This window comes from Monodon monoceros, unplaced genomic scaffold (genome assembly GCF_005190385.1).
Source record: "Monodon monoceros isolate NGI ecotype Baffin Bay Population unplaced genomic scaffold, NGI_Narwhal_1 Super_Scaffold_21, whole genome shotgun sequence".
NCBI lineage: Eukaryota > Metazoa > Chordata > Mammalia > Artiodactyla > Monodontidae > Monodon > Monodon monoceros.
The window spans coordinates 56,128,269-56,152,978 of NW_021703778.1; the positions used below are offsets into that span (position 1 = coordinate 56,128,269).

General features: G+C 40.6%; 1 protein-coding gene across 4 annotated transcripts in view; it reads right to left on the minus strand.

The window, feature by feature from the left end:
• Window positions 1-1,204: 1,204 nt before the first annotated feature.
• MYO5C (myosin VC) overlaps window positions 1,205-24,710 on the minus strand; it is a 117,908-nt gene continuing 94,402 nt past the window's right edge. For 2 of the 4 annotated variants that reach the window (XM_029238890.1, XM_029238889.1), the window contains exons 36-41: window positions 23,366-23,455; window positions 13,198-13,348; window positions 12,269-12,551; window positions 3,955-4,129; window positions 3,361-3,441; window positions 1,205-2,156 (exon numbers count right to left, since the gene is read on the minus strand). In XM_029238890.1, coding sequence (XP_029094723.1) covers window positions 2,004-2,156; window positions 3,361-3,441; window positions 3,955-4,129; window positions 12,269-12,551; window positions 13,198-13,348; window positions 23,366-23,455 — 933 coding nt within the window. In that variant the 3' untranslated portion in view covers window positions 1,205-2,003. Of the gene's footprint in view, window positions 2,157-3,360; window positions 3,442-3,907; window positions 4,130-12,268; window positions 12,552-13,197; window positions 13,349-23,365; window positions 23,456-24,710 lie in introns of those variants that run through there. The other 2 variants (XR_003796006.1, XR_003796007.1) reach the window with 2 other exon arrangements.

Sequence of the window (24,710 nt, forward strand, 5' to 3'; positions counted from 1 at the left end):
GGCTGAGGGCATATTTACTTCCTCTCTAAAAAATTTTATATATGTTTTATGAGATATTATGTGATGCTTATTTATTTATTTATTTTTTTTTGCGGTACGCGGGCCCCTCACTGTTGTGGCCTCTCCCATTGCGGAGCACAGGCTCTGGACGCGCAGGCTCAGCGGCCATGGCTCATGGGCCCAGCCGCTCCGCGGCATGTGGGATCCTCCCGGACCGGGTCACGAACCCGTGTCCCCCGCATCGGCAGGCGGACTCTCAGCCACTGCGCCACCACGGAAGCCCTTATGAGATATTATGAATCTATAAAGATTCTAGCATCTTCAAGTATGACCCTTAAAGAAAGGCATAAAACTTGTACACTTAAAATAACTGTAATCTCCTAGCAATTAAAAGAATCTGACCCAATTCATTTGGTAATTTATTTTGATTAAAATGTCAGAAAGTTCTACTTCTTATTTCTTCATATACAATGTATCTAAATGAACTAAATTCAATCATTTGTAATATGAAAAGACATTACATATTAGTAGGGTGATGTTGCTTCATAATCATGTATTATTTCCACTCCTAAGATACATGCCCATGTTACAGAATCACAGCTATGGCCTGTGACTTTGGGGTGATGCAGAAGAGGCCACAGGCCCGGAGTACTTATCAAATGATGTTTTATGCTCTGAAAGGAAGAAAGGAGAAAACTTGGGGGGAACAATAGTTCCCACAAAACTTGGGAAACAGATTTCTCAAAAGGAGGAACTGACAAAATTCTTCCATTATTCTTATGAGAAGATCTTAAAACAGATTTGAATGCTGGTAAGATAGAGAAAATCAACTATGTTGCCTTTTCAAACTTATTTTTTTAAGTTATTGTATGAAAGATATTAAACAATGAAAAATTATGGCAAATATGCTGGCAGATAAAGTTTAAAGAAATCTTCTGGAGGATGAGATGATAAATGGCGTGGAAATTAAGCTTGAATGATAATATTAGTTTTTGTGGTTTTTTAGTAAATTTATTTATTGCATTTTTTTATTTTTGGCTGTGCTGGGTCTTTGTTGCTATGCGAGGGGTTTCTCTAGTTGCAGTGAGCAGGGGCTACCCTTTGTTGCAGTGCGTGGGCTTCTCATTGTGGTGGCTTCTCTCATTGTGGAGCACAGGCTCTAGGCGCGTGGGCTTCAGTAGTTGCGACACGCGGGCTCAGTAGTTGTGGCTCATGGGCACTAGAGCGCAGGCTCAGTAGATGTGGCGCACGGGCTTAGTTGCTCTGCGGCATGTGGGCTCTTCCTGGACCAGGGATTGAACCCATGTCCTCTGCATCGGCAGGCAGATTCTCAACCACTGCACCACCAGGGAAGCCCTGATATATTAGTTTTAAATGGATATATACATAAAAATACTTCTATAATTCATTTCAGATTGAATATTCTCTTAAAAATTGGAGGGGCCTGAAATAAATATTTTTTTATGCAGGAGCGTTCTTAGTAAAAAGTGTTGGTAAAACACCTCTGCCCCCATCAGGCAGGCATGGAGTGAGAGGACTTTGACAGGCCGCCATGGCCAAATGGGATTATTTGGAAGACTCAGCCCTAGAACCCATTTGTGGCTTCATAAATGTATCTGGGCTTCACACGAACTTTAGAAAACTTAGGATAAACTGTGTCCCTGGGTCTCACTCCCTCTGGGTGGACCGCTGTCACAAAATAGATCTAGACAAGAGGCACCTGGCAGAAAATACGAGACTTGCAGGAATTCTAGTAAAAGCTGGCTGAGATTCCAAAGGTAAAAGTGGCCTTTCCAACCTCAGCTGGCGTGTGTTCTTACAAGATGACAGTGGCAGCACCATCACCACGAGCAAGAGCAGATGTGGCCCATTTGGGAGAATTCTTATTTTCTTCCTTAAGTCACATTCCAAAGCATTTCCAGTTCCAATTAATAAGCCACATCCCTCTATGTGACCTTCATTTAGCTTTTGAAAGAAAAGTGCATTTATTCTCTTTTTTCCTGCTATAATCTATTGAGAAAGCCTAGTTTGAAACTGCTGGGGATCTGGATCATTTCCAGAGCATGTGGAGAGGGGGTAAAAGGAAATGTGACTTGAAAGAGATACTTGGTATCCAACATCAGGTGTGATGAATCCTCTCGGCTACTGAGGAGAGCCTGAAATGAAAACCAGAGGAAAAATGAGTAAGGAAACCAGGGCACTCTGCTTTATGGCTGTCTGGAAGTCAAGAGCAAGGAAAACACAACTCTATCTCCAGCGAAAAACTCGTTTCAAAATCATGTGAGATAACACACAAAATGGCTTTTCAACAGCACAGCTCCAAGGTGAAATGGTTTATCCAGGTCTTCCAGATCAGCTCTCATCAATACTCAACTTGCTCTGTTTCACTTCAGAAGTTAATTTCCCACAGGATGGACTGACTGTAAATCGATCTACTTTCTATTCTCACCTATTCTCATGGCATAATTCTAAGACCAAACACGAGTGGAGCTCAGTATTAAATTTTTATTGCATTAATATTTCTTTTTAGTTCAGTGGTTTGCAAACCTTTTTGGTTTCCGGACCCCTTTATACTCTTAAATTACCAAGGACGCCAAACAGCTTTTGTGCATGTGGTTATAACTACTGATATCTATCATATTAGTAATTAAAACAATAATTTTAAATATTTATTAATTCATTAAAATAACAAGCCCAATACATGTTAACATATTTTTATTGAAAAACTATATTTTTGAAAACAAATCAAAAAACTAGTGAGAAGTGGTATTGTTTCATAATTTTGTAACTCTTTTAAATGTATGACTTAATATGACAGGTGGAATCTTGTATCTGCTTCTGCATTCACCTCTAGTGCTATGTTATTTTGGTTGAAATGTATGAAGAAAAGTCTGCCTCATACAGGTATGTATTTGGAAAAAGGCAGACTTTGCAGACTCCCTGAAACCATCTCAAGAATCACCCCCCGCAAGGACCCTTGAACCAAACTTTGAGAACTGCTGCCCTAGTTCATTGGGCAAGAAACTTCAGGGATTAAAATAAGAAAAAATGGGCACACAGGTTCTCTCTTTCCATTCAGCCTCTGCTCCCTTGCATATACTCAAAGACTGATGAGAAACAAGACATGCTGAAGGAACACAGAATGTGAGTCACGGTTTTGGTGTTTTTGTTCCCTTCCCACCCGGGGGGAAAATGGGTTCTGAAAACAGGGAATTTGACAGGGAGAATTCCTGCTGCTTTTCCTGGGTGCCTTTCCTTTGTATATTTGGTACATGTACTTTAATCCTGAATTTCTATGATGGTAATTAAACAACACTGTCTTATACTAAAAATTAAAAGACACATCCTTAAGGATCTCACCTGTACTTTGCGAACAAAGGATGGAGTCACTCTTTTCTCGAAGTCATCTATAGGTGTGTATGAGTTAAGGATCTTTATGATCTGCAAACAGTACATAACATGGTGTGAGGCCACAGAAGAGGACAACTCTCTCCATGAAATAATGGTTCCAGTGGTCTGGGAACAGTCGGGAACCAAAAGTGGTTCTTTCAGACTATAATCTGGCTCTAGGAACCATGTGTTATTTTTTTCCAAAAGAGAAAACAAGCTGAGAAGAGCATAGAAGGCAGCAAGGACATCCTATAATTAGATGACCTTAAGAGAATTCCCCATTTCCAGCCTCCTTCCCTGCTCCCACCCACTCTCCCCACAGATACACATATGTGAGTATACCGGGCAGGGAATGTGTCATACGCATTTTTATGTTTTTAAGGCCTAGAGTTAGTATTTAATAAATGCTGTTAGATAAGAGGGCAGCCCATGGGAGATACGTATGCTCCCCAAAGAGCACAGAGAGATGCAGATGCACCCCACAGCTGGCTAAGCCAGGAAAGGCAATGCCAATTACATGATCTGTGGGTGAAGATCAGGGAGACACTCAGCAAGCCTGGTCACCTGCACAGCAGACAGGGAGGTACAGCGTTCGTAGATTTCCTTGGCATCGCTGTCTGTGGTCTTCTTGACCTGAAGCAACCAGGCTGCCTGAGAGAGAGCTTCCAAGGTTTCCCTGGCCAAGCTGTTCTGCAAATTCTTATCTTTAAGCCATTCTTCTAAGTAGCTGATGTTGCACCTGGAGTAAATGCCAGAGGAGCAGAGAAGAGGGGTGACCTGCTTAGAACACTTTAGGGGAGGGTGCCGAATCCTCCAGTGTGTCCCAGCATGGTACCAGAGCTCACTGGGATCCTTAAGACTACAGCCCAGCAGTTTCTTTATTTGTAACAAGACGGGAGTGGGCCAGATGATCAGCTCTCACGATCCATGGTTCTAAGGATCATGATGGTCTAGGGTGAGGGGCCACAAGAGCAATAAACTTTGGAGAAAATCTGAGCAAAGAACAGTGACTACAATAATTTATAATCTATTAAAGTACCCTTAATAATAGGTTTGAAAATATATTAAAGGAAAAAATCATAGTGGTATTTGAAGAGAAGACTTACATTGGTATAAAAATTGTTTGATCTCTTTTCCCAAATTAGCAGAAAATTTTCAGTTGGTAGAGGCTTTCTTTTAGTCCACTGGGGTTTTTATTCTTGTTTCTGTCACCGATTATCATAGGTTTATGAGTTAAGAGCCATGGGTTTTAATCCCACCAATCCGTTGTGTGAGCCTGGAGAGTTTACTCAACCTCTCTTGGTAAATCAGAGTGTTGAGAACACTCATACATTGCTAGTGGGAATGTAAATGGTACAGCTGCTAAGGAAAGCAGTTAGGCAGTTCCTCAAAATGTTAAACATAAAACTACCTTCTGACCTAGCAACTCCACTTCTAGGTACTTACTAAAGAGAACTGAAAACATGTCCACACAAAAAATCATACACAGATGTTCACAGCACCATTAGTCATTATAGCCAAAAAAAGAAAACAACCCAAATGTCCACCAGTTGATGGATAGATAAACAAATTGTGGTCTATCCATACAATAGGATATTATTCCTCAATAAAAAGGAGTGAGGTACTGCCACATGCTACCACAGGGGGGAGCTATGAAAACATTATGCTAAGGGAAAGAAGCCAGTCACAAAAGACAACATATTTATGATTCCATTTATTTTAAAAATGTCCAGAATAGGCAAATCTATAGAGTAAGAAAATATATTTGTTGTTGGTTAGGTTGAGGGGGAGGGGACTCCCCAGTGGGACTTGGGTAGGGGATACGAGTGGCTGCTATTGGGTGTAAGGTTTCTTTCTGGAGTGATAAAACTGTTCTAAAATTACATGATGGTGATGGCTGCATAACTCTGTAAATATACCAAAAACCACTGAATATACACTTTAGATGAGTGAACTCTATGGCATGTAAATTATATATCAATGAAGCTGTTTAAAAAAATTGAGTGTTGAACTAGGTGATCTCTAAGGTCGGTTCCAGCTCTGACCTTCCAGATTAGCAGCTCCCCATGGGTTATAACATTGGGACAATAATGCTGAATTACTGTATTCTATAGGGATGTAATGAGTGTGAGGTAACATCTCTTGCACTGGTTATGCCCCCTTTTTTTACATTGTCAATTTTGTCCCACTAGTTCTTATTACAATAGATTCCTAATGGGAATCCGCTGAATTTTGAGCATGTTAATCCTCCCGCTCTAAACTCTGTGCTGGAGTTCTGGTTCTTGGTAAGATGGAGCGAGCACTCCATTTTGTTTCTCCCACTGAATGCAGCTATAAAACCTGGATGGAACGCCTGGAACAGCTATTTGAGGACTCTGAAAAGTAAACAGTAGCAGGTGGACTGGGAGAGAAGACCAGAATTTGAAGTATCTCCAAACTGACAATGAGTTTACCAGTATCTTTCCCTCTGCTATTCATTGGCCTGAACTCAAAGCAGCCTGAAACTCAGTAGTGGGCATGGGTGCCAACAAAGAGCTCCAGGAGGAGCCCTCTAGTTCTGGCTCACGGTGCTGGAAAGGGGTGTCCTAATGCTCTGAGAGAGGGTGGAAATTCTGTTTTTCTTTCTTCTCCTTTTCCTTTTTTTTTCTTCATTCTCTCATGTGCAAGCCCCAAACAGTCCTATGGTTGTGGCAACAGGGTCCAGTAGGAAATTAAAACTGAGAGAGGGGAACTTTCTTCAGTTGGAGGAGTTGTGGCTCAAGAGGACGGCGTGAACTCTCCTTGCTCTTCCTCTCACCACTTGACCCCAGGTGGGGACATTTGCTGGAAGTGTGCCACACAGTGAGTTAAGTGAAGCCCCAGTTTTCTGTCTGGAGGACCAAAGAGGGGATCCCCAGGTATCTGGAAAGTACCAGGGGTACTGTGGAGAGGAGGAGCTTGGGAAAGTGACCCTTAAAGTTGTTTATGAATTCTTGGACACACCCCAGAGCCCAGGGATGGATCTGACCCTCAAGGGCACACATAAACCTTGAGGACTAAACTATAGGATTGCACACCACCCAAGTTTCAGTCTGGGCGCTGTGTGTCACACACAAGACAAAACCAGGGCTTCCCTGGTGGCGCAGTGGTAGAGAGTCCGCCTGCCGATGCAGGGGACAGGGGTTTGTGCCCCGGTCCGGGAAGATCCCATATGCCGCAGAGCGGCTGGGCCCGTGAGCCAAGGCCACTGAGCCTGCAAGTCCGGAGACTGTGCTCCGCAATGGGAGAGGCCACAACAGTGAGAGGCCTGCGTACCGCAAAAAAAAAAAAAAAAAAAGAAAGACAAAACCAAATAGCGTTACAAAGGCTTTGAAGACAGAACTGACATAGGAACCACAACCTGCAGAGCCTGAACCCAAGTGAGCTGATTATCAGATAAAAGTATCAACATTCGCCATAGGATTCAAAGACTCAGTGTCTCATAATATAATGATAAAAAGTGTCCAGAATACAATTCAAAATTACTTGGCATACAAAAACCAGGAAAATCTTAAGTAACATTAAACAAGGCAATTAATAGTATCAACTCTGAGATGACACAGATGTTAGAATCATATGATAAAGACTTTAAAGAAGCTATCACAAAAATGCTCCAAAAAGTAAGGACAAACTATCTTGAAATACATGAAAAAATAGAAAGCTTCAGAAAAGAAACAGAAGATGTTTCAAAAAAATGGAAATTTACAACTGAAAAATAACTGAAACAAAAGAACTCACTGAATAGGCTCAATAGCAGAATATAGATGGCAGAGAAAAGAGTCAGTGAACTTCAAGGGATCAATAAAGACTATCCAATCTGAAAAGTACAAAGAACAGAACTTCAGGGATAACAAAATAATGAAAGGTCTAACATTTGTGTCACTGAAATTTCAGAAGGAAAGGAGAAAGTGTGATGCAGACAAAACATTTGAAGAAATGGCTGAAAATGCCACATTTGGTGAGATCCACAAACCTACAGAGTCAAGAAGTTCAGAGAAGCTCAAAGAGACTAAACCCAAAGAAATCCACACCCAGATGCATCATAATCAAACTGTGGTAAACTAAACACAAAGAAAAAAAAAACTTGGAACTCACAGAAAAACTATGCATTATTTATAGGGAAATAATAATTCAAATGACTGTGCATTTCTCATCAGAAACCATGGAAGCCAGAAAAAGTGGAACACTTTTACACTGATGAAAGAAAGGACTGTCAACCCAGACATTGGTAGCCTATAAAAATATACTTTAGGAATGAAGGTGAAATGAAGGCATTTTCAGAGGAAAGAAAGCTAAGAGAATTTATCGTCAGTGAACCTGCTCTAAAAGGACTACTAAAATAATTTCCTCAGGCAAAAGGAAAATGAAATCGAAATGGGATTTGGGGGGAAAATGAGACTTGAAACGTTAGAAATGAAGGAATAACAGAAATGATAAGTACCTGGGTAAATACAATAGACCATTCTTCTATTAAGTCCTTTAAAATATGTTGGATGGTTTAAAACAAAAATTATAACATTGTCTGGCAGAGTTTTTGATGTATGTAGATATAATATATAAGACAACAAGCGAAGAGGGGAAAGGGGCCTATGTAATGGTAAGGTTTCTACATTCCACTTAATGTGATAAGATACTGATTCTAAAATGACTGAAAAAGGTAAGTATGTATACTGTAATTACTACAGCAGCCATTAAAAAAGATACAAAGAGATACAGTGAAAAAATAGATAAATTTAAAAGGGGTACCAAAAATGTTCAAAGAACCCAAAAGAAGACAGAAACTGGAAATCAGAGAAATAAAAACCAGAAGGAACAAACAGAAAATAACAAAATGGTAGACTTAAATCTGAGTATACCAATAATTACATTAAATTTAAATGGTCTAAAAACCCCAATTAAGAAGCACAGATTGTCAGACTGGATGAAAAAATAAAACAAAAAACTGGACCCAAATATACGCTGCCTACAAGAAACTCACTTCAGATATGATACAGATAGGTTAAAAGTAAAAGGATGGAAAAAAATATACTATGAAAACACTGATCCAAATAAAAAGTAGACTTTCAGACAAAGTAGACTTCAAAGCAGAGAAAATTACCAGGGAGGGACAAAGAGAGACCCCACATAACGACAGGAGGGCTAACTCACCAAGAAGACATAACAATTCTTAGTGTGTATGCACCTAAAAACAGAGCTTCAGAATACATAAAGCAAAACCTGACAGAGTGAAAGAAGAAATAGACAACTCCATAATTATAGTTGGAGACTTCAACACTCCTCTCAATAATCAGTAGAACTAATAGACAGAAAATCAGCAAGGATATAGAAGAAATGAAAAATACCATCAACAAACTGGGTCTGATCTACATTTATAGAACATTCTACCCAACAAAAACAGAATATACATTCTTTTCAACCCACTGCATAGGAAAGATTCACAAAAATAGACCTGGGTCACAAAAGCAAATATTAACAAATTTAAAAATAACTGAAATCATACAAAGTTTGTTTTCTTCAATGTAAAAATATTTATAAGTGTTTTTTTTTTTTTTTTTTTTTTTAGGCCATGCCATGCAGCAAGTGGGATCTTAGCAGTTCTCCTACCAGGGATCAAACTCATACCCCCTACAATGGGAGTGTGAAGACTTAACCACTGGACTGCCAGGGAAGTCCCAAAATATTTATAAGTTTGCATTTTAAAAATAAACCTGGGAAAGTCTCGGGCAAAGTAGGATGGTTGGTAACTCTAATATCACAATCTATGGTATATGTCAACCTGGATGTACCTTGAGATTTTTAAAAAAATTGTGGTAGAAAATGCATTACATAAAATTACCATCTGAACTACTGTAAGTGTATAGTATAGTAGTGTTAACTATATGCACCATGTTGTATAACAGATTCCCAGAACATTTTCACTTTGTAAAACTGAAATTGTACATCCATTGAATGAACAACAACTCCCTTTTTCTCTCTCTCCTCAGCCCCAGGCAACCACCATTCTACCTTCTGTTTCTAAGAGTTTGACTGACAAAGTATGTTCTTCAAGCACAATGAAATTAAACTAAAAATCAATAATAGAAAGGTAACAAGAAAGTCTCTAAACACTTGGAAATTAAACAACACACTTCTAAATAATCCATGGGTCAAAGAGTAAGACTCGAGGGAAATTAGAAAATATTTTGAACTGAACAAAAATGAAAATATATCAAAATTTGTGTGATAGAGTTAAAGTAGTGCTTAGAAAGAAATGTATAGCATTAAATGCTTATGTTAGAAAAGAAAGGTCTCAGAGCCAATAATCCAGGCTTCTACTTTAGGAACCTAGAAGAAGAAGAGAAAAATAAATGCAAAGTAGGCAGAAGGAATGAAATCATAAAGACAGTAACAGAAATCAATTAAATTAAAAAAAGAAAAGACAAAAATCAGTGAAACCAAACTGATACACCTCTAGCAAGACTGACCAAGGAAAAGAGAAGTCACAGATTACCCACAGAGAAGTGGAAGAGAGGATATCACTACAAATTCTGCAGAAATTAAAAGAATAACAGGGAATATTCTGAACAGCTCTACACACATAAACTCAACTTTGATGAAGTGGACCAATTCCTTGAAAACCAAAAACTACCAAAACTCATCCAAGATGAAATATATAACCTGAATATTCCTACAACTATTAAAGAAATTGAATTCATAGTTTAAAGCCTTCTGAAAAAAGAAAAAAAAAATCTGTTGTGGCTGCCACTCCTGAGGGACTAAAGCATGCATTTCTCATGCTGGCATTCTGCTTCGTCTTTCTAACCCATCTTTCTAGGTCCTCCCATCACTCCTGGTGCTCCTTTCAAAGGGGGCTGGTTTTCCTTCACTGAGGCCTGTGTTCATTCCTCTGGTTCTGGGTCAGCTGGAATCCTACTTGTCCTTCAAGACCCAAGTCAACGCCTTTTGTACTCCCCCCAGATTCCCTCAGGCCATCAAGCAATGTTTGTAGTTGGGCCACATTATTCTGGTTCCTAACAGAACTGTCTCCGTCTCCAGGACCCCTACCTAGGTTCTTATCAAAGATCCCTGGGCAAAACAGCCACAGTGGAACTTGCAGCAAAAATGCTATTGTGAAGATGGTGAGATAAAGTTGCACATGAGATAATATTTTTACAACTCATGACTAGGCACAAAAAAGAATTACATACTAGGAAAATCTTTATATCTTCCCAAGAACTGGTCTGCCTCTCCAAGCCAGAAGAGACCAGAGAGCTATGACATTTGGCTTTTTCTCCTGGCAGTCAGAAAGCCTAGAGCCAGTTTTCAAGCTACTCTGTCTACTGTTTATGTTTTTCTTTTCTGTGGTTTTGATTTTCCACTTGTGTTCATGTTTTGTTATTGTGTTCCTTGTGTCGTCATGGTAAAGTCATTGTAAATCCTGGTGCGCCTTGTTTATGGCAGGAGCTGAGTCAATATCTGAATGAATGAATGCCTCTTAAATGCATGTGCTACTTACTCAGACCAACACACTGGAAAGTCAGTACTTCTCTAATAGCACTTTCAATTGGTGAGAGGAGAAAATACTGAGCACCTATGGGGACAGATGTTCACTCAACTTGGGGACCTACTGGTGGAATGAGAGTTGTTTAGCAAAGACTCTGAGGTTTATGGCTCATGAGGTTTATGGCTTTACTTTAAATAGGCCTGAATCCTACCTCAGAGGGCTACAGGGCATCTGCTCAGTGCTCGGGAAATAAACAGAAGTCTTTCCTCTCTCAATGAAGAGGAAAAAAAGCCCAGTCCTCCTGAATACTCCCTCATATCTGAAAACCACAACCTGGTATCATGAGAATTTGCAACAATGATTTGTAGGGATGTCCACCTCTAATGCTAAAAAGATGTAATGGATGCCTCTTGTTTATTTCTTGGCTTAATAAACTTTTTTGGGTCACTTTTCATTGTATCACTGCCATCATCACCATCCCAGGTTCTCCTATCACCTACAGGTGTCAAATCCCTGCACATATTATAAAAATCTTAAATATCTATCCCATATTATATGCTTTCTAATAATGTGACAGTGTTAATTCAAACAATAGCTAATGGTCTGTGTTTCCTTGGTTTAGAGACAAAGAGAAGTCAACACACCTCAAAACTGGATGACCATGTCCGCAGGATGAACTCCCAGTGCTTGGCCTGGCATTCCAGACCCTCCCAGTCTGGGTCCAACTTACCACTCTACTGCGGACCTGTTGTTCCCGACACAAACCTCCGCTTAATCTAGACGGAGCTATTTACTCCTGCCTGAGGACGGGTCCTCACTCAGTTCTACCACTGTGCCTTTGCCCACTCATTGCCGTGCCTGAAATGTTCTCCCATTTTTAATCACTCACACACAGTTTTCAGGCTTCTTTAACTTTTCTGTCCACGATAATCTCTCCTCTCTGAAGCACTTCCCTCACCACTTGTTTGTGACTTAATTATAGTGGTTTTGAATCATCATTTAGCTTCTCAATGGTAGGGATCAAATCACCCCTTCCTCTGTTTCCTGTGTCCCCCACCAGCAGTGCTAGTCACAGAAGTGGTGGTCAATAAATACTGGTTGAGTATATGATAACCACAGAGGGCCAGAATTTAAAATACACTATTACTAGTTCTTAGTAGAAGACATTCTGCCAGACTGTCAAGGTAGCGTGGGGTGGAGTGATGGGAAGAGGGCCTGGCATCAGATGGCTGACATTTCCAAGGTTCTAAGAGTCATCTTGCACACCCTCCAGCAGTGCAGCTCTTGTGGAGGGAGGGCAGAGTGTGTGGCCTTGGACTTTAAGAGCATCCTTTCTGGCCAGCCTCTCCAGGATTAGTGGTGCTTTATGGGTCTTACCTTATCTGCATCCCTTTTCTGCAAGAGCACATGTCCTTGCGCAGGAAGAGGCTGTTCAGGGTGACTGCCCCAATCAAGAAGAAGAGCTGCTTCACTGCCTGCCTCACGATCTCAGGGTCCAGGCCGTTCTGGCACATGGTACTGTAAAAGTAGCTCAGCTGCTGCAAGATGGAGGTCATTGTGTAGGCATCCGTGTCATCTATGCTGGATGACCGCTTCCGGAAGCCTGTGGGCTTCAGGCTGGAAATGCCCTGCAGACTCTCATACTCCAGCATGCCTGGCACTATGGAGAAAAACGGGAAGATTTTCTTGCACACACAGTGGGGACACCCAGAGAACATTTCCACTGCTCTCATGTGTGTGTTTCAGGAGGTGGGACATTTTCCACACGAGTTAGTGTGGATATAGCTGTGATAGATGAAGTAAAAGAATGGAGGGTTGGGGAGCACCAAGATATAAGGGGTGGATGGGGATGGACCATCACCTACAGCAGGGCAACAGCTCCTCTTCTTTCAACTTCACAGGACAGAGAGCTGGTTAGCGTGACAACCCACAGTCTGGAACTACTTAAAGCCTAAAGTATTTAAATTTCAGAAAATTGAAGAAAGTATACAAGAATTTGAGTGAGGCTTTAGAATTTCAAAAATACTTGGCTAAGAACCAGGATTAGCCATATAAGTAGCAGCAGTTCTCCCAAGTCCTTCCCTTCAGGATGGATCCCCCCCTACAGAAAGAAAACTATGACCTGTGTACTTTTATATATGTAATCATTTTAGCAATCAAAGAATTAAAAATTGGACATTTACATCAGTAAATCTTCTTGTTTTAAAATTATGTTCTTTGCAATTACACATGCCGTGCACCAGATTTATTTTTTTAAGGTCTCAATGTCATTATAAATATTTCTTGGTCATCGATTCTTTTCTTACCTATTATTGGTTGAATGTTATTTTCCATTATAATAATGAACTGATGATATATTCGAATAGCCACATCACTAAGAATCTGTCTGTATTCTGAAAGGTCAAAATTGTTCAAGCAATTCTTATTCTGACGTAGACTGTTATTCTTCATGAATTCCTGGAAGTAATTTTGAATATAAATATTAGAATAGGCCTACCGGGGGACAAGGGGAAGATGACGGAAGAGTAAGACACGGAGATCACCTTCCTCCCCACAGATACACCAGAAACTCATCTACACGTGGAACAACTCCTACAGAACACCTACTGAACGCTGGCAGAAGACCTCACACCTCCCAAAAGGCAAGAAACTCCCCACGTACCTGGGTAGGGCAAAAGAAAAAAGAATAAACAGACAAAAGGATAGGGACAGGACCTGCACCAGTGGGAGGGAGCTGTGAAGGAGAAAAGGTTTCCACACACTAGGAAGCCCCTTCGCGGGCGGAGACTGCGGATGACGGAGGGGGGAAGCTTCGGAGCCGCGGAAGAGAGCACAGCAACAGGGGTGCGGAGGGCAAAGCGGACAGATTCCCGCACAGAGGATCGGTGCCGACCGGCACTCACCAGCCCGAGAGGCTTGTCTGCTCCCCCGCCGGGGCAGGTGGGGCTGGGAGTTGAGGCTTGGGCTTCGGTCGGATTGCAGGGAGAGGACTGGGGTTGGCGGCATGAACACAGCCTGCAGGGGGTTAGTGCACCACGGCTAGCCGGGAGGGAGTCCGGGGAAAAGTCTGGACCTGCCAAAGAGGCAAGACACTTTTTCTTCCCTCTTTGTTTCCTGGTGCTCGAGGAGAGGGGATTAAGAGCGCTGCTTAAAGGAGCTCCAGAGACTGGCGTGAGCCGTGGCTATAAGCGTGGACCGCAGAGACGGGCATGAGACGCTAAGGCTGCTGCTGCGGCCACCAAGAAGCCTGTGTGCGAGCACAGGTCACTATCCACACACCCCTTCCGGGGAGGCTGTGCAGCCCGCCACTGCCAGGGTCCCAGGATCCAGGGACAACTTCCCCAGGAGAACGCACGATGCGCCTCAGGCTGGTTCAACATCACGCTGGCCTCGGCCGCCACAGGCTCGCCCAGCGTCTGTACCCCTCCCTCCCCCCGGCCTGAGTGAGCCAGAGACCCCGAATCAGCGGCTCCTTTAACCCCGTCCTGTCTGAGCGAAGAACAGACGCCCTCCACCGACCTACACGCAGAGGCGGGGCCAAATGCAAAGCTGAGCCCCAGGAGCTGTGAGAACAAAGAAGAGAAAGGGAAATCTCTCCCAGCAGCCTCAGAAGCAGCGGATTAAAGCTCCACAATCAACTTGATGTACGCTGCATCTGTGGCATACGTGAATAGACAACGAATCATCCCAAATTGAGGAGGTGGACTTTGAGAGCAAGATTTATGATTATTTCCCCTTTTCCTCTTTTTGTGAGTGTGTATGTGTATGCTTCTGTGTGAGACTTTGTATAGCTTTGCTTCCACCTTTTTCCTAGGGTTTTATCCGTCCGTTTTTTGTTTTTTTTTCTTTAAAAAAATTTATTTTCTTAATAATTATTTTTTATTTTAATAACTTTATTTTATTTTATCTTACTTTATTTTATCTTATCTTCTTCCCTCCCTCCCTCCCTCCCTCCTTTCTTTCTTGCTTTCTTTCTACTTTTTCTCCCTTTTATTCTGAGCCGTGTGGATGAAAGGCTCTTGGTGCTGTAACCAGGAGTCAGTGCTGTGCCTCTGAGGTGGGAGAGCCAACGTCAGGACACTAGTCCACAAGAGACCTCCCAGCTCCACATAATATCAAACAGCGAAAATCTCACAAGGAGATCTCCATCTCAACACCAACACCCAGCTTCACTCAACGACCAGCAAGCTACAGTGCTGGACACCTTATGCCAAACAACTAGCAAAACAGGACACAACCACACCCATTAGCAGGGAGGCTGCCTAAAATCATAATAAGTCCACACACACCCCAAAACACACCACCAGACGTGGACCTGCCCACCAGAAAGACAAGATCCAGCCTCATCCACCAGAACATAGGCACTAGTCCCCTCCACCAGGAAGCCTACACAACCCACTGAACCAACTTTAGCCACTGGGGACAGACACCAAAAACAACAGGAACTACGAACCTGCAGCCTGCAAAAAGGAGACCCCAAACACAGTAAGATAAGCAAAATAAGAAGACAGAAAAACACACAGCAGATGAAGGAGCAAGATAAAAACCCACCAGACCTAACAAATGAAGAGGAAATAGGCAGTCTACCTGAAAAAGAATTCAGAATAGTAAAGATGATCCAAAATCTTGGAAATAGAATAGACAAAATGCAAGAAACATTTAACAAGGACCTAGAAGAATTAAAAAGCAAACAAACAGAGATGAACAACACAATAAATGAAATTAAAAATACTCTACATGAGATCAATAGCAGAATAACAGAGGCAGAAGAACGGATAAGTGACCTGGAAGATAAAATAGTGGAAATAACTACTGCAGAGCAGAATAAAGAAAAAAGAATGAAAAGAACTGAGGACAGTTTCAGAGACCTCTGGGACAACATTAAATGCATCAACATTCGAATTATAGGGGTTCCAGAAGAAGAAGGGAAAAAGAAAGGGACTGAGAAAATATTTGAAGAGATTATAGTTGAAAATTTCCCTAATATGGGAAAGGAAATAGTTAATCAAGTCCAGGAAGCACAGAGAATCCCATACAGGATAAATCCAAGGAGAAATACACCAAGACACATATTAATCAAACTGTCAAAAATTAAATACAAAGAAAACATATTAAAAGCAGCAAGGGAAAAACAACAAATAACACACAAGGGAATCCCCATAAAGTTAACAGCTGATCTTTCAGCAGAAACTCTGCAAGCCAAAAGGGACTGGCAGGACATATTTAAAGTGATGAAGGAGAAAAACCTACAACCAAGATTACTCTACCCAGCAAGGACCTCATTCAGATTTGATGGAGAAATTAAAAACTTTACAGACAAGCAAAAGCTGAGAGAGTTCAGCACCACCAAACCAGCTTTACAACAAATGCTAAAGGAACTTCTCTAGGCAAGGAACACAAAAGAAGGAAAAGACCTACAATAACAAACCCAAAACCATTAAGAAAGTGGGAATAGGAACTTACATATCAATAATTACCTTAAATGTAAATGGACTAAATGCTCCCACCAAAAGACACAGATCGGCTGAATGGATACAAAAAGAAGACCTATATATGCTGTCTACAAGAGACCAACTTCAGACCTAGAGACATATACAAACTGAAAGTGAGGGGATGAAAAAAGATATTCCATGCAAATGGAAACCAAAAGAAAGCTGGAGTAGCAATTCTCATATCAGACAAAATAGACATTAAAATAAAGACAACTAGAAGAGACAAAGAAGGACACTACATAATGATCAAGGGATCGATGCAAGAAGAAGATATAACAATTGTAAGTATTTATGCACCCAACATAGGAGCACCTCAATACATAAGGCAAATACTAACAGCCATAAAAGGGGAAATCGACAGTAACACATTCATAGTAGGGGACTTTAACACCCCACTTTCACCAATGGACAGATCATCCAAAATGAAAATAAATAAGGAAACACAAGCTTTAAATGATACATTAAACAAGATGGACTTAATTAATATTTATAGGACATTCCATCCAAAAACAACAGAATACACATTTTTCTCAAGTGCTCATGGAACCTTCTCCAGGATAGATCATATCTTGGGTCACAAATCAAGCCTTGGTAAATTTAAGAAAATTGAAATTGTATCAAGTATCTTTTCCGACCACAATGCTATGAGACTAGATATCAATTACAGGAAAAGATCTGTAAAAAATACAAACACGTGGAGGCTAAACAATACACTACTTAATAACGAAGTGATCACTGAAGAAATCAAAGAGGAAATTAAAAAATACATAGAAACAAATGACAATGGAGACATGACAACCCAAAACTTATGGGATGCAGCAAAAGCAGTTTTAAGAGGGAAGTTTATAGCAATACAATCCTACCTTAAGAAACAGGAAACATCTCGAATAAACAACCTAAACTTGCACCTAAAGCATTTAGAGAAAGAAGAACAAAAAACCCCCAAAGTTAGCAGAAGGAAAGAAATCATAAAGATCAGATCAGAAATAAATGAAAAAGAAATGAAGGAAATGATAGCAAAGATCAATAAAACTAAAAGCTGGTTCTTTCAGAAGATAAAACTGATAAACCATTAGCCAGACTCATTAAGAAAAAATGGGAAAAGACTGAAATCAATAGAATTAGAAATGAAAAAGGAGCAGTAACAACTGACACTGCAGAAATACAAAAGATCATGAGAGATTACTACAAGCAGCTGTATGCCAATTAAATGGACAACTGGAGGAAATGGACAAAACCTTAGAAATGCACAACCTGCTGAGACTGAATCAGGAAGAAACAGAAAATATGAACAGACCAATCACAAGCACTGAAATTGAAACTGTGATTAAAAATCTTCCAACAAACAAAAGCCCAGGACCAGATGGCTTCACACGCGAATTCTATCAAACATTTAGAGAAGAGCTAACACCTATCCTTCTCAAACTCTTCCAAAATATAGCAGAGGGAGGAACACTCCCAAACTCATTCTATGAGGCCACCAGCACCTTGATACCAAAACCAGACAAGGATGTCACAAAGAAAGAAAACTGCAGGCCAATATCACTGATGAACATAGATACAAAAATCCTCAACAAAATACTAGCAAACAGAATCCAACAGCACATTAAAAGGATCATACACCATGATCAAGTGGGGTTTATTCCAGGAATGCAAGGATTCTTCAGTATATGCAAATCAATCAATGTGATACACCATTTTAACAAATTGAAGGAGAAAAACCATATGATCATCTGAATAGATGCAGAGAAAGCTTTCAACAAAATTCAACACCCATTTATGATAAAAACCCTCCAGAAAGTAGGCACAGAGGGAACTCTCCTCAACATAATAAAGGCCATATATGACAAACCCACAGCCAACATCATTTTCAATGGTGAAAACCTGAAACCATTTCCTCTAAGATCAGGAACAAGACAAGGTTGCCCACTCTCACCACTATTATTCAACATAGTTTTGGAAGTTTTAGCCACAGCAATCAGAGAAGAAAAGGAAATAAAAGGAATCCAAATCGGAAAAGAAGAAGTAAAGCTGTCACTGTTTGCAGATGACATGATACTATACATAGAGAATCCTAAAGATGGTACCAGAAAACTACTAGAGCTAATCAATAAATTTGGGAAAGTAGCAGGATACAAAATTAATGCACAGAAATCTCTGGCATTCCTATATACTAATGATGAAAAATCTGAAAGTGAAATCAAGAAAACACTCCCATTTACCATTGCAACAAAAAGTATAAAATATCTAGGTATAAACCTACCTAAGGAGACAAAAGACCTGTATGCAGAAAATTATAAGACACTGATGAAAGAAATTAAAGATGATACAAACAGATGGAGAGATATACCATGGTCTTGGATTGGAAGAATCAACATTGTGAAAATGACTCTACTACCCAAAGCAATCTACAGATTCAATGCAATCCCTACCAAATTAGCATTGGCATTTTTCACAGAACAAGAACCAAAAATTTCACAATTTGTATGGAAACACAAAGACCCCGAATAGCGAAAGCAATCTTGAGAACGAAAAACAGAACTAGAGGAATCAGGCTCCCTGACTTCAGACTATACTACAAAGCTACAGTAATCAAGACAGTATGGTACTGGCACAAAAACAGAAATATAGATCAGGGCTTCCCTGGTGGCGCAATGGTTGAGAGTCCGCCTGCCAATGCAGGGGACATGGGTTCGTGCCCCGGTCCGGGGATATCCCACATGCCGTGGAGCAGCTGGGCCTGTGAGCCATGGCCGCTGAGCCTGCGCGTCCGGAGCCTGTGCTCTGCAACGGGAGAGGCCACAACAGTGAGAGGCCCACGTACCGCAAAAAAAAAAAAAAAAAAAAAAAGAAATATAGATCCGTGGAAAAGGATAATAAGCCCAGAGATAAACCCACGCACATATGGTCACCTTATCTTTGATAAAGGAGTCAGGAATGTACAGTGGAGAAAGGACAGCCTCTTCAATAAGTGGTGCTGGTAAAACTGGACAGGTACATGGAAAAGTATGAGATTAGGGCTTCCCTGGTGGTGCAGTGGTTGAGAGTCCACCTGCCGATGCAGGGGATGTGGGTTCGTGTCCCGGTCTGGGAAGATCCCACATGTCACAGAGCGGCTAGGCCCATGAGCCATGGCCGCTGAGCCCGTGCGTCCGGAGCTTGTGCTCCACAACGGGAGAGGCCACAACAGTGAGAGGCCCGCGTACCACAAAAAAAAAAAAAAAAAAAAAATTATGAGATTAGATCACTCCCTAATACCGTACACAAAAATAAGCACAAAATGGATTAAAGACCTAAATGTAAGGCCAGAAACTATCAAACTATTAGAGGAAAGCAGGCAGAACACTCTATGACAAAATCACAGCAAGATCCTTTTTGACCCACCTCCTGGAGAAATGGAAATAAAAACAAAAATAAACAAATGGGAACTAATGAAACTTCTAAGCTTTTGCACAGCAAAAGAAACCATAAATGAGACCAAAAGACAACCCTCAGAATGGGAGAAAATATTTGCAAATGAAGCAACTGACAAAGGATTAATCTCCAAAATTTATAAGCAGCTCATGCAGCTCAATAATAAAAGAACAAACAAACCAATCCAAAAATGGGCAGAAGACGTAAATAGACATTTCTCTAAAGAAGATATACAGACTGCCAACAAACGAAAGAATGCTCAACGTCATTAATCATTAGAGAAATGCAAATCAAAACTACAATGAGATATCATCTCACACCAGTCAGCATGGCCATCATCAAAAAATCTAGAAACAATAAATGCTGGAGAGGGTGTGGAGAAAAGGGGACACTCTTGCACTGCTGGTGGTAATGTGAATTGGTACAGCCACTATAGAGAACAGTATGGAGGGAGGTTCCTTAAAAAACTACATATAGAACTACAACATGACCCAGCAATCCCACTACTGGGCATATACCCTGAGAAAACCATAATTCAAAAAGAGTCATGTACCAAAATGTTCATTGCAGCTCTATTTACAATAGCCCAGAGATGGAAACACGTAAGTGTCCATCATTGGATGAACGGATAAAGAAGATGTGGCACATATATACAATGGAATATTACTGAGCCATAAAAAGAAACAAAATTGAGCTATTTGTAATTAGGTGGATGGACCTAGAGTCTGTCATACAGAGTGAAGTAAGTCAGAAAGAGAAAGACAAATACCGTATGCTAAAACATATATATGGAATTTAAAAAAAAAATGTCATGAAGAACCTAGGGGTAAGACAGGAATAAAGACACAGACCTCCTAGAGAATGGAGTTGAGGATATGGGAAAGGGGAAGGGTAAGCTGTGAGAAAGTGAGAGAGTGACATGGACATATATACACTACCAAACGTAAAATCGATAGCTAGTGGGAAGCAGCCGCATAGCACAGGGAGACCAGCTCTGTGCTCTGTGACCACCTAGAGGGGTGGGATAGGGAGGGTGGGAGGGAGGGAGACGCAAGAGGGAAGAGATATGGGAACATATGTATATGTATAACTGATACACTTTGTTATAAAGCAGAAACTAACACACCCTTGTAATGCAATTATACTCCAATAAAGATGTAAAAAAAAAAAGTAGAATAATGTAGACATGTAGAAAATTAAAATACTATCTCTACTAATGATATTATAATAAGCTTCTACTATAACTCCTATACTTTAAAACTTAATGTCTGATTTATATCGAATGATTTCTCGATGTTTGTGGTAGCATTTATTTTCTATAACTAACTACACTTGACGCTTAAATGACATGGGTTTGAACTACATGGCTCTACTTACATGCGGATTTTTTCACTAAATATGTACTATAGTACCACATGATCCACAGGTGATTCAATCTGTGGATGGGTCAACTGTAAACATTACCGTCCTGTTTATTTCCCTGACAAATATGTGCCTCCAGAGCTACACTTCATTGGAAAACAACTCCCATGGAAGCTCACAGAAAAAACTGCAAAGCACCCAAGGAAATGCACTGCTGTAAGAAGTTGGTAGGTGAATAAATGAGATTCATAACTTTATAATTAGAGTATAGACCAAACTGAAATATTTTAAAATGTGGGTTCTGGGCTGAATATTTGTCCCCCGCTTCAAATTTATATATTGAAGCCCTAACCTCTAGGGTGGCTATATTTGGAGATGGGGTCTCTAAGGAAGTTACTAAAGTTAAATGAAGTAATAGGGTGGGGTCCTGATCTGATACGATTAGTGTTCTTACAGAAGGAGACGGCAGAGAGCTCAATCTCTCTTTCTACCCCATGCACTGAGGAAAGGCCATGTGACTACATAGTGAGAAGGTGGCTGTCTGCAAGCCCAGAAGTGAGCTCTCACCAGTGAACCAACCATGCCTGCACCCTGATCTTGGGCTTCTGTCCTCCAGAACTATGAGAAAGTAAATTTCTGTTGTTTAGGCCACCTAGTCTGTGCTAGCAGACCAAGCAGACTAATACAATATGTTTAGCATGTTCAAAGAGATAAAAGAAAAAAAAAACCATTAAGAATAGGACATTATAAAAAGCAGAGGTGAAAAAGAACCATTGAAATTTTAGAAATAAAAATATAGTAATTAAAAACCACTCAGACAGGGACAAGAACATTGTATACATGGCAGAAGGGGGTAAAGAAAGGATTTTAAAAAATGGTGTTGAATAATGCCTCCCATTAAAGCCTCACAGATGCCAGTTTGTCTTAAATGGGCTGGTCTTCCTCCCTCCCCCTAACATTCCTTTTGGTTAGGGGTTGGATTTTCTTTACTTATTTCTCCTTTTATTCAATAGTACCAGTAGGATTATTTTTATATTTTATTTTACTTTCTCTCCATTGGGACAACTGGCTATCCACATGGAAGAAGATACGAGATCATTACCTCACATGTCAACTTGGGACAAATAATCATACCAATTTTGGATAAAAGCATAATTATGAACTCTAAATTTGAATGATCAGTTTAGAAGAAAGAATAACTTCATGATCTCAGGGTAGGGAAGAATTTCTTGAACAAGACATTAAATCAGGTATCATAAAAGAACAGGACTGACAGGTTTAAGTACATCAGAATTCAAAAATTGTGTCTGACAAAGGACTCCATAAGGAAAAGTGGAAGATAAGCCACAATTTACCCATAATGTGTAAAGAACTCCTGCAAATCAATAAGAAAAATAATCACCCTTAAGGAAAATGGAGAACAGATGTGAGTAGGCAATTTAAAAGGCAACCCAACTGACTAGTAAGCACATGAAATGATGCTTGACCTCACTAGTGATCAAGTAATTACAATTTAAGTCAACAAAGTATCATCTTATACCATGAGACTAATAAATAATAAAATGTCTGTCAATACCTACTGTTGGTAAAGGTATGAGACACTGGAACCTTTACATACTACTGGTAGGAGTATAAAGTGCTATAACCATTTTGCAGAGCAGTGAAAACCCTGAAAGCCATTTTTGCTATTTTAGGTCAATGAAATATTGCTCTGTGAGTACTTGGAGGTGAAGAGCTTCTTTATGATGTCAGGCCCTTGAAAGCAGAGTCAGAATGGCAAAGGATTTGCAGATTATGGAGGAACAATCAGAATCTCATCGTGAGAACAGCTATGAAGAAAACAGGCATGTTGAACTAACAGCTGTATTTTAGAGTGATAATACTAAAAACTTCAGAATTTTACAACCAGAAGGAAAATGAGAAATCACAGAATCTACCTCATGAATTTTAAGTCAAGAAAACTGAGGCTTAGTACCATGCCCGAGGTCTATACTTCTTTCTAGAAGTCTTTTTGCCTGTGACTTCCATTCAGCTGGTGATGTGAAGCTGGTCTCCTGGGTAAGGGGGGAGTAAGAAAGCCAGCTGGAGCAGAAGCTGCCCCTGGAGCTGGGCATCCCAATTCCTAACTCCTATGGTGAGTTCTGGCTCATGAGGAGGTAGGACACTGGCAGTCAGCATAGAGCACAGAGCGCGCAGGCAATCCTACCTCTTCTCCACTGTACTGCTTCAGGCAATTGAGGAAATGACAAGTATTGGAAAGCCAAAAGGACAGCATCTCAAAGTCTCCTAAATTTTCCTTTAAAAAAAAAACAATAAGAAAAGACAAAGTTGGATTTTGGTGTTGGATTTGGTACCTCTGAGCCAAGAACAGACATATCTTACCTGTTTGGTTAACTGGTGGCTTTTGACCAAAAATAATTCCTTTTTTATTCATTAAAGGCTTTATTAAATTTATACTATAAAAATAAGCTCATATTTATTTAGCACGTTATGGTTTGCAAAGTATTTCTGTACAGGTTATATCACCTGTTATGATCCTTGAAGCAGGCACTGCAGGAATGCCTGAGAAATGTCTCAGTCCTTGCCCTCCAAAGTTCACATTCTGACTGGTAAGACAGACATGACATATATAGGACACAGTTAAACAGGCGGCCAACAGCCTACATGATGGGCATAGACTGTGCTACAAAAGCTCAGAGGATGCAGAGATGATGTGGAACGTGGACAGCTGAGCAAACCTCAGGAGAGAGGTGGGAGGATGTCCTCCTTGAAGGAAAGGGGTGGATAGACAAGAGCTCAGGATCGAGGACTCTGTTGGCAAGAACACCCCCGCTTATGGGGCAGGAAGGAGAGGAATGAGCAAAGGAAGCAGAGGTAATAAAGACCAGAGAGATAAAAGGAAAACTGGGCAAGTCCTGGGATTTGAAAGACAATGTCAGAGCGTTTCAAGGAGATGGTGCTACTGTTCAGTCCACTTAAAGAGAATAAAAATTAAGAAAATACCATTGGATTTAGCAAGAGGAATTACTTGTGATCTTTCTGTGGAGTAATGGGGGTAGAAGCCAGGTTGCAAGGGGTGAAAAAAAAAGGCACAGTGGCCAAGGGGGTATGTTGACCAAGTGAGGGTTGCTTTAATGTGCTGTGCACTGGAGGGGGAGGGGTGGGAAGCCACTGAAGAAGCTGAGATGGTAGATGCTGGCAAGGAAGGATTTACGCTCCTCATGCCATGTGTCTTTCAGTTTCTAAGTATTTAAGCATTCCAGAGCAGCACGATGGGGCAAATACTGTGTGCCCATGACCTGGAACGTAATGCAAGTGTACCCTGAGAAAACCCAATTTATGAAAATACGGACAGGGAAAACATGAATTTATGGAGGTCTGTTCTAAGAACACAGTGGTAGCTCCTGTGAAGACAGTGACCATAAAGCACCCAGCACCAAGTCAATGTTAGTTTCTATTCCTAACTCCTGATGAATTCTTAGTATAAAATTTGGTGGGAGGGGGGATAGGGGGAAGAATTATCCATGCCCTGATGCACTCACTGTTTTTAT